This window comes from Vulpes vulpes, chromosome 13, assembly GCF_048418805.1.
Source record: "Vulpes vulpes isolate BD-2025 chromosome 13, VulVul3, whole genome shotgun sequence".
Lineage (NCBI taxonomy): Eukaryota > Metazoa > Chordata > Mammalia > Carnivora > Canidae > Vulpes > Vulpes vulpes.
The window spans coordinates 116,844,500-116,854,903 of NC_132792.1; the positions used below are offsets into that span (position 1 = coordinate 116,844,500).

Sequence of the window (10,404 nt, forward strand, 5' to 3'; positions counted from 1 at the left end):
GCAGAGACAATAAATAGAAAGTCCTGCCCTCATGAAGCACTTTCTATACAGCTTCCATCTAAGAGGGAAATGAACTCCCATGCGAGCAAGGGGGGGGTGCTGCCAATGCTTGAACCGGTGGGGACTCTCTGGAGATGGGGACCACACTTGAGGGCGAGCCTCTGAGCAAGGCAATGGCAGAAGGGGAACCTGGCAGACATTTCCCTTGCTTTGGTCCCTGCTAGCCGCTGGCTGGGCTGCCAGGCCAGCCGTCCCTGAGCTCACCCTGCGGGGAGCCAGAGTCAGAGCAGACTCCCCGGTAAGAGAGAGGCAAGGGCACCGGGGAAGCAGAGCTGTTGCTCCTTTTCTGTTTTTGATTTGATATTATTTTTATTATATGATAGCATTCTTCCTTACATTTCTACTTTGGGGATTTGTCTCATCATACCTTTTGCATAGTTGTCTACTGGACGTCAGGGGAGGGTGGTTTGCGAATTTTAAATTTTAATTGAAGTGTGATTGTCATACAATAGATTGATTTCAGGCATAGACATGGTGATCCCACAATTCTATACATTCTTCAGTGTTCACCAGGGTAAGTGTAGCTACCCCTTATGACCCCATGACACCCATGACATTACTACAATATTGTTGACTCTATTCCCTATGCTGTACTTTCATCCTTGTGACTTATTTATTCTGTAACTGGAAGTTTTTACTTCTTGTTCCCATCACCTAGTTCACTCATTCTCCCCTCCCCCCTGGTGACACCAGTTTGTTCTCTGTTTATGAGACTGTTTCTGTTTTTGTTTGTTTGTTCATTTGTTTTGTTTTTTTAGATTCCACATACAAGTGAAATTTCATGGTATTTATCCTTCTCAGTCTGTTCATTTAGCGTAAGGCCCGATAGGCATCACAGCTACTTGCTTCCCCAGAATGAAATGACTGATGTTGGGACAAGGCAGCGATCCTGGTAGGAAATCTGAGGGCGGGGGGCATCTGTCGAAGGTCCATGCTGCCTTTCTGTTTTCTTTTTCAGGTGAATTTAACTCTATTATTTGACACCTTGACTGAGGTACAATTAATATACCAAACCTGCACTTATTTAATGTGTAGAGATTGATGAGTTAGACACATGCACACACCCATGACACGGTGACCACAGTCATAGTAACAGACACATCCATCACCTCAAAGTTTTCTTGTGTCCCTTTGTTTTATTTTTGGTTTTTGTGGCAAGAACACTTAACATTAGATCTACCCTCTTAAGAAATGTTCGAGTGTACAATATCACATCGTTAACAGGCCAGCAGATATCCAGAGCTTCTTCATCTTCCGTACTATAACTTAACACACATGCACAAGGGTGGCAACTCTTCCCCACAAGGACCATGGGATGCTTGCTTTTATTTGGTTTTCTTTCCTTCTCTTTGCTACTACATTCCATATCATTTTGAAACAGACAAAAGACTACATGAAGCATCTGAGTTCATTGTAAACCAGAATAAAACACAAATACCTGTGAATCTATAGGAAGTTTTTAGTCCTCGACAAGCACCTGGTGTCTGACAAAGTATCCCAGAGAGCAGAAAAGGAAAATGAGGAATTTTTGTTTGCTACATTAGCTAATTCTCTGAAAGCCCCAGAGGGGATAGCAGAGTGATCAGATGTGCTTTAAGAGCAATTTTTTACCATCTACACCTTAGACTGAATTTTTTAAGATGCTAAATCTCTTCCTGGAGGAGGGCTGACCCAGAGTGCCTGAGCGGGGTATCAGGAACAAAGCCACCTATGATTCCAAGCAAATGTCCCAGGGCCAGTGGTGGTGCCATTGAGGTGCCAGGAGCCAGTGTGGTTGACAGGTCTTCACATTACTGCCCCAGGAGCAGGCGTTCCACACAGGAATGGGAACTAGGCTGAAATTTGTGAGAGTGGCAGACTTCAGAGAAAAGGAGAAATGAAGGAGGTTGTGAGACACCTGGCAGACTCTTCAAGGGTTTCATGTGGAAAAAGCCCAAAAGAACACAAGGCAGGCTCAACCAGGCCCAGTCATGGGGTACCAACCTTTCAAAAGGGCTCAGTATTAAGGGCTAATTCCAGAAGGTCTACTGCAAAAGGGAAAAGGCAGAGGGACATACCTCACTCAAGGAAACAGCTTCAGGCCCTGCAGAGGCCAGGGCACCAAGCTGGGGCTTGAGGTCCACTCGGAACATCAATCTTGTCAGAACTTCTACAGCTCAGAATGTCTGAGAAGGCACTATTTATGAGACAATTCCTAAGGGCCTTGGAAAAATGAAATGACCATCCTTTCATTTACCTGCAGAGAAGGTAGCCATTTTCTGGTACCCTTACCTCATTATGTGAATCTGCCTTTAGTGTTCCAGAGACCAAGGCTCATGTGCACAGGAGATGAGAGTGCAGAACTCCCCCCACATGAGGACTCGACGTAGTTAATATGAGGGCCTCCTGCCCCCACCTGCATAAACACTATGTGAAGATGATAAAGACTCAGTCAGGGGACAGGCAGCTAGACAGCTCTCCATGGCCAACCAGAAGGAAGTCTGTAGACTATCCACTCCCCCCAGCTGATATCCTACTTCAGAGAACAAGAAGGACAGTGAGGGATCCCTCAGCAGGGATCACCTGTAGGAGCCCCAACACTAGGGAAGTCCATGACCCTGCAGACAAGACAGTGTAGGTGAAGACTTGCACTGTACAAGAATCCCACAGCACCGGCTCAGAGTCTGAAGCAGGAGATGTCCATCCCCTGGGTCTGCCAGGCCCATCAGAGACTCCACCAGCCTGAGTAGGAGCCCAGACAGAGCAGATGTCAGGGTTTGTGTATCAGTGCAGGCAATTACTGTGCTGCAGGAGATGGCAGGAAACCCACTCCTCACTCAGGTTCCCCTGCAGGGCTCCTGGAGGTTCCATACCCTTATTGTGAACTGGTTTTCAGTAAGGCACACCATTTCTTTTTTCTTTCTTTCTTCTTTTTTTAATCAAACCCTTGGACAGCATAGCAAGGTTGGCAAAATACTCACGGAAAAAGAAGGCAAAGTGTTTTTGAATTTGTTCAAAAGTTAGTCCTCTGTGATAACAGAGATAACAGAAAAGGGAAGTGCATCAGAATTAATTAATTTTGAAGTCTTAATCTGATAATTTCTAAATTTCTGAGCCTTTTCCTAGAGGAGGAGACTCAAGAGTCATGATGTCTCCAGAGTCCAAGAATACAGCACCGTCTATCCTGCTCCTAACCTGGGAGCTCCAGGGGCAGGCTGGGGAAAGGCTATCAAGCCTGCAGAGAAAACCAAGACATATCAGCAAGTAAGTGTGTTTTCCAGTAGTGACATGGACAGCATCAGGAAAGAACTAAGTTGGCAGGGGCACATGCCTAAAAATTCTACAAGAGCAGCGGTTATTCAGAAGGAGAAATGATGGAGGCAATGAAATGCAGAAACAGGAGTACTCTGTAAGGGTTTCATTTACTTCTTGTGGCCAGTGCCTCCAGAGTTCACATTACTTCTCCTTTATGTTTTCTTGTCTTATAACTCTGGCTAGGGCCTCCAATACAGTTACTCCATACAAATGGTAATGGGGGCATCCTATCTTCCTCCTCTCCTTAGAGAGAAATGTCTAATGGTTTTCCATTAAGTCTCATATTATTTATTTGGTCTTAACAGATACACTATTATGAAGGGTTTTAGGACCAAAGAAGAAAAGAAAACCAGAGCCTACTATTTTGATTAGATATTTTACTCTAGAAAGCACAGGGTTTTAAAATGTGCCAAAGCAAAACACGATGCTGAGGAAGCTGGACTGAATGGAGCCTTTGCTGGGGATAGGTTATGAGGAACCTCTGCATGGGCTTTGGCCACACGATAGCTCCATGCTTCAGCTGTGAACTAGGCTGTTCAGGAGGAAGAGGAGAAGGCTCCTGTCTGCTGAAAGAAGGATGGCTACAGATGATTGGAAAGAGTTACTAAAGGCCTACACCCCGACCTCAGCAGTTTGTTCAGACCACAATTTTGCACATCAGGGAATTTTTCACATGGGAACTTATACAACTCTGAAAACTGGAAGGAAGCTCTCCAACTCAGGAAGAAGGGAGAACTGTCACTGGGACAACCCCTAAAAGCTTAGGGAAATCAAAATGCTAATCTTCTTATTCTACTGGTGATGTCTGGAGGATTGCTCACACCAGGAAAAAAAAACCCACAGTAATTCAGGCTCTGAGGCACACCAGATGATGTCCTGGACAGAGGAGAGGGGCCCAAGTGAGAAGCTTATTCTGGCACCTGCTGTGCCTTGCTCCTCAGCCCTGGGTGGCAGAGACCCTGCAGAAGATGAGGACAAAGAGGCCAGAAAACACAGAGGAAGGGCTGCTCTCCACTCAGGATGGAAGCCCACTAAAAGACTACACTTTGGGGTCTTAGCCAGAGTTTCTCTCCTGGAGACAGGGATCCAACCCTAGCTCTGCCACTTGCCAGATTAACAAATTTTGTCAAGGTTCTTAACTTCTCTGAATCTCCTCATATGTAAAACGGAAATAGTAATTACCCCTCTCATAAGGTTGTAACGAGAAATGAATGAGATAAACTATCATAAAGTCTAGTGCTAAAAAGCAAAATTATCAACAAATATAGTGGGCACGTGTCAAATTTCTTGTTTTAATTCATTAATGAGAGAATCGGCAAAGACTTTAAAAGCTGATTTGAAGAGTATTCAAGGATATATACGGTCAGGAAAGGAATGCCTAAGTAAGTCTCTTAAGTGAGATGCAAGACTCAACTTCCAACAGGGTGAAAATATCATGACAGTTAGAGGTTTAACATCTCTACAAGGCTATGAAATCCTATCACCACATCAAGCTGTACCATTCTGACTCGCTAATGAAATACAAGCATTTTACATTTCCCAAAAGTGTCAGTTGTTGGAAGATTAATGAGTCAGGACTTGTTTCTATTCAGACAGACTCTAGCATGAGATCAAAGATTTAGGCAACCACCATTTTATCTTTTTCTGGGCTCAAGATGATTTCCTTCCTTTCATACTAACACCCAGCAGGAACCTGGTGAGTGTTGGTAGCTTTCCCTGCCCTCTTCAGCCCATCTGAATTTAGCCTGCATTCCCCAGGCCAGGCAGCCAGAAAATAGACTAGTATCTGAATCCAACCCAAGTGTCATGGTTCTCAAGTGGAGGGATGCATGGGGAAGTCTCTTCCATTGAAATAAGCTCTTTCGTTCAGGTGCTAGATACCAGCTGCCCAATTCCAGATCCTCTCCATGCCCGTTAGGACTTTTGTCAAAAACATGAGGAACTTGGCTAAAGTCAGGAGCCTTGGGTGGAGAACCTGGGTGGAGAAGCAGATTTCAGACAGGTCATCCTTACAGCCCCGGAAATCTCAGCGGCCGGATCTGCCTCAGCTGGTGAGCCAAGGTCTCCTTGGTGGATTCAAACATTGCGTGACATTTCCTGCTAAACAACTTGTTTCTCAACTTCCCACTGCCTGTTCTTCTTTTGTAGCTGGGGAAACAGGAAACCAAATCACCTTGCTCTGGGCTATAAGCCCAGTCTGGTTCCTGTAACGGGCACAGTCTATTTACAAGTTACAAGCTTCCAAGAACTACCTCCCTCATCTCCACCTGTTTCTCCAGGCTGCCAGTACCAGCTGGGCCACCTCCCCTGCCCAACCATGAGTTCACGTATCAACTGTTGACAGCCTTGTACCAATGTGATTCTTCACAACCAGTGGGCCTATTACTCATGGTGAAACTGCAAAGGGTACTCTGGGTCACCTTCTCCATGGTATCTCCAAGCTGGCTCAGAGAAAGCACTCACTGGGTTTTCAACTGAAGGCAAATGATTAATAATGGTAAATCTCTGCCTAAAGAACCCATTAACAGCATTGAGTGCATTGTCAAGGAGAATCAAAGGCACTGGGATATGTTGCCTCCACCTGACCCAGGCATATACATGCATGCACACCACCATCAACCACCACCACCACCACTGTGGATTACCGAGGGGCAAACTAGCTGCTCTCCCCTTTTGTGCACTCTCCCATTACATTTCTCCCAACAAGGTGGAAGCACTGCTTTGGAGGATGGATAAAGCTCAGGAAAACTGAGGAGGAAGCAAGCTTGGCCCTGAGCCTCCCACTTGCTCAGCAGAAGCCCATCTCCATATTTGATAATAGATTTCCCTATCCCATTCTAGGTCCCAATCTTTTATTTTTTTAATTAATTAAATGTATTCTGAAGTATAGTTGACACACAATGCTACATCAGTTTCACATGTACAACATAGAGATTGGATATCTCTCTATACGTTATACTGTACTAACAAGTGTAGCTACCATCTGTCACCATACGATGCTATTACAGTATCATTGACTATATTCCCTATGCTGTGCCTGTTATTCCAATGACTTACTCATTCCATGACTAGAAGCCTATATCCCCACTCCCCTTTACGCATTTTGCCCAGCCCTCCCCTAGCCCCCCTCCCCTCTGGCAACCATCAGTTTGTTCTCTATCTGTATTTATGGATCTGTTTCTGCTTTTTGTTTGTTTGTTCATTTGTTTTGTTTTTTAGATTCCACATGTAAGTGAACTCAGCTGGTATATGTCTGTGTCTTATTTATTTCACTCAGCATAATACCGTCTGTGTCCATTCATGTTATTGCAAATGTTAAGATCTCACTGCTTTTTATGGCTGAGGAATATTCCATTGTCTATATATACCACATCTTCCTTACCCACTGATCTATCGATGGACACTTGGGTTGCTCCCATATCTTGTCTATTGTAAATAATGCTGTAATAAACATAGGGGTGCATACATCTTTTTGAATTAATGTTTTAGTTGTCTTTGGATAAATACTCAGTAGTGAAATTACTGGATCATATGGTATTTCTATTGTTAATTTTAGAGGAACTGCCATACTGTTTCCACAGTTTGCATTCCTACCAACAAGTACACAAAGGCTCCATAGGCCCCAATCTTGATTCTCTGCTGGCTGCCAACCATTTTCACCAATATGTTAGCTGATAATAAAATTGGCTAGTAATTAAAGCTTTGGTAGATGGATAAGGGTTTAAGCTGTTACCCTTTCTCACTTGTTCCCATTGTTGTATGATTAAAGTCTACTGCAAACAAAAGCCCAATAATCTGCTGTAAGTAATCTTCAGCACTGGAAGCCAGTTAATCCAAGTGGCATCTCGTTGGAGGACAGGAGTACTTGTTCCTCCTGAAATCCTGGGGGATTGGCCACCTCCTCTTCTCCCCTTGGGCATAAAGCACTTCTGGCTTCCCCAAAGAACCCCTTCTCACCCTCACCCCACCCCCATGGAGTTGGGTTCCTCTTCAGCCTAGGCTCCTGGGGTCAGAGGCACACTATCTTCCCTGAGAGGGCTGAAGGGTCCCTCCTGTGTTTATGCAGCAACTCAGTGCCTCCTGCATGCAGAGGGATCCCACTCCAGCCTCCTTGTTCAGGGACACAGTGCACCCCCAGCTTCCAGAGCGAGAGAGCTGGGAAGAGGTGTGGGTGGCTGGAGAGAGCCTGATATAGCAGCGCATGTCCCACAGAGTCCAACCACGCACAAGCAACAGCTTTTGTAGAAATAGTCCAGCTTTCACAACGAAAATCGAACAGCTAGGACAAGACCCCTTTTAGGAGTCTTAGGACCCTTTCAAGAATCTGATGAAAGCCATGGAGAAAAGTGCTTATTTGCGCAAATACTCAAAATGATACTTTGAACTCCAGCTCCATTTCAGTGATGTACAGTAAACCAAGTTAAGAACTCTGGTTTACAGATGCTAGTGACAGCCCCCTACCTCCATCTCCGTCACTAGCACCACTGCCCCATCACCTAAGTGGGCACAACAGAAAATTTCCCAATGCACAGCCTGGAAACGCAGCTTGGGGCTGGGTTTTGGTGAGAGGCACCTATCCATCACTGGCCTTCCCATTTTACTGGTGATGATCAGGAAGTTGTTGTAGATATTCACTGAGCAGCAGAGCATCACACCCCACCCTGCAAGGGCAGCATTTGAGTGCCGTATTCTGTGACTTCAGTTTTAGGAATACATTAGCCTATTTACCTATTCCTTTATTGTTTCATCATGTTGGGAGGCTGAAAACAGAGCGAGAAGGAAATCTTCCAAAATCTCCAAGGAGAAATTACAAATGTAGGACTGGGGGGTTGTTAGGGTTACTTAATATAGGACTCTGAACACCATCTACAGCCATAACACTAACAGAATCCATCTCTCTCCCTCTCTCTCACATACATGCATGCCTACTTAGTTATCTCCCTAATTCCCGAGAGTCACATCTAAAACATTTGGTTTGACACTAAAATTTAACTTAGAAACCAGTATGAGGGGCACTTGGATGGTGCAGTCAGTTAAGTGTCTGACTCGGTTTCAGCTCAGGTCATGATCTCAGGGTCCCCCCTTGCATTCTCTCTCTCTCTCTCTCTCTAATAAATAAATAAATAAATAAATAAATAAATAAATAAATAAAATTTTTTTAAAAAAAGAAAGAAAGAAAGCAGTATAAGTTTTCCCTACATCACCCTGTTCCCATATCACTCATTTGGGAACAGATAGGAAAATCACCAGCTCCAGTATCATGGACTTTTTGGAATCCTGAATAAATAGAACCAATACCTCTAGACAATGGGACTGAAGAGACAGGATTAGCTGGAGGAGAAAGTGGGAGGAAACCAGGTGAGTGATAAGCACTGAAGGTATGTGAGAGGAGAGCAGGGCAACAGAGGTTTGTTTTAGTTTTTTTTGGGTTTTCCACCCCTTCTTCCACCTCCTTGGAACCTCATTCCACAAGAGAAAGGCAAGACACCAAAAGAGGCCTGAGGTATCAACTACTTTATTATTCGGCAAGGACAGCCCCAGGGCTCTGCTACTCCTTGTGGATGTCTTTGTGGGAGGCCACGCCCACCTTTATCACCAATATGAGGAACTCCTCGAAGTTAATTGCACCATCGCTATTGATATCCAACTCTTGGAACCAGGTGTCTGCATCCTTTTTCTGTCAAGATGGAGGAGAAAGAAGCCAGTGCGTAAAGACCTTGGCAAGAGCTGAGCCATGGCTGTCTGCATAGGGTGGCATAGGGGACCAGGGACCCAGGGCTTCATTGGCCAGACAGAGATCCCTGCCACACCCAGCCCCTCCTCACCTTCATGAACTGAGGACACTCTGTCTCTAACAATTTCTTCAAGTCATCTCTGTAGAGGGCGTGGTAATTCCCCTTCACCAGGGAGTACTTGTGGTAAACCTCAATGAGGGAGTTTATGGCACTCTCCAGTTCCGTCAGCATGGCGCCCAAGGATCTGCCCCACCTGCAACATGAAACACATGGGGAATCCCAGGATGAGGATGGTTCCTCTGCCCCCAGCAGAGTGAAAACTAGGGGAATACTCATTACTCCAAGTAATGGCTTCATCCAGGCCTGCACCATTCAAATAACTAAACCCAGCAGGTGGCTGTGGCTGTGATGGGAAGGGGTGGGACAGGGAAGGTCCACACAAACATACAGTGCCTGCTGACTCTCCCTGTGCCCTCAGCCAACCAATAGCACAGAGGACCCAGCTCTGTCTTCATCCCTGTCTCACTGACTTCCTCCAAGAGCTCTGGATCTTGCTCCAGACCTCCCTTTCTCTCCCCTCTCTGCTCCACCTCTGGCCCTCCCGGGGTAGGGGGGCAGCCCCAAAGCATGGAGCAGACAGAGGCAGTCTTACTTACCAGGTTTCCCGAAACAGAGTTGACAGAGGATATGCAGGGCTCAGTGGCAGCTCCCCTTTATAGCAGCCAGGCTGTGGCCAGCTGCCAGGGCCCTAGGCCATGCAGAGATAGCCCCTCCCTCCCCAGGTTGCCACAGCCTCTGGTTTCTCAACCAGGTGAATGGGGCAATCACTGCACAGAATGAAAAATTTTGATGGGAGGTGGGGGAGTAGGAAAAATGGAAAGAGGAAGGTATTTGCTAGGCAGTAGTGCCCAGCAGGATAAATCAGGAAGAGGCCATTGTGAGGACTCCTTTGCTGGGCCACTTGCATCATTTGGCTCGGCCAGCCTGGATGCCCACTCTCAAGTCCTCCTCTCTTGCTGCTGCTAATCCCGAGCACTGTAGACTGTCTGTGCATCTCTGAAATGGAGCTGGAGTTCAAAGTATCATTTTGAGTATTTGCGCAAATAAGCACTTTTCTCCATGGCTTTCATCAGATTCTTGAAAGGGTCCTAAGACTCCTAAAAGGGGTCTTGTCCTAGCTGTTCGATTTTCGTTGTGAAAGCTGGACTATTTCTACAAAAGCTGTTGCTTGTGCGTGGTTGGACTCTGTGGGACATGCGCTGCTATATCAGGCTCTCTCCAGCCACCCACACCTCTTCCCAGCTCTCTCGCTCTG

The 10,404-nt window shown here is 45.8% G+C and overlaps 1 protein-coding gene across 1 annotated transcript; it reads right to left on the reverse strand.

Annotated features, from left to right (window-relative positions):
* Positions 1 to 8,853: 8,853 nt before the first annotated feature.
* Positions 8,854 to 9,880, reverse strand: S100A8 (S100 calcium binding protein A8). The gene is made up of 3 exons (XM_025996878.2): positions 9,746 to 9,880; positions 9,180 to 9,342; positions 8,854 to 9,031 (listed from the first exon to the last, which is right to left on the reverse strand). Exons 2-3 carry the CDS (start codon positions 9,318 to 9,320, stop codon positions 8,903 to 8,905), a joined length of 270 nt encoding a protein of 89 aa, XP_025852663.1. The 5' UTR covers positions 9,321 to 9,342; positions 9,746 to 9,880; the 3' UTR covers positions 8,854 to 8,902.
* Positions 9,881 to 10,404: the final 524 nt, after the last annotated feature.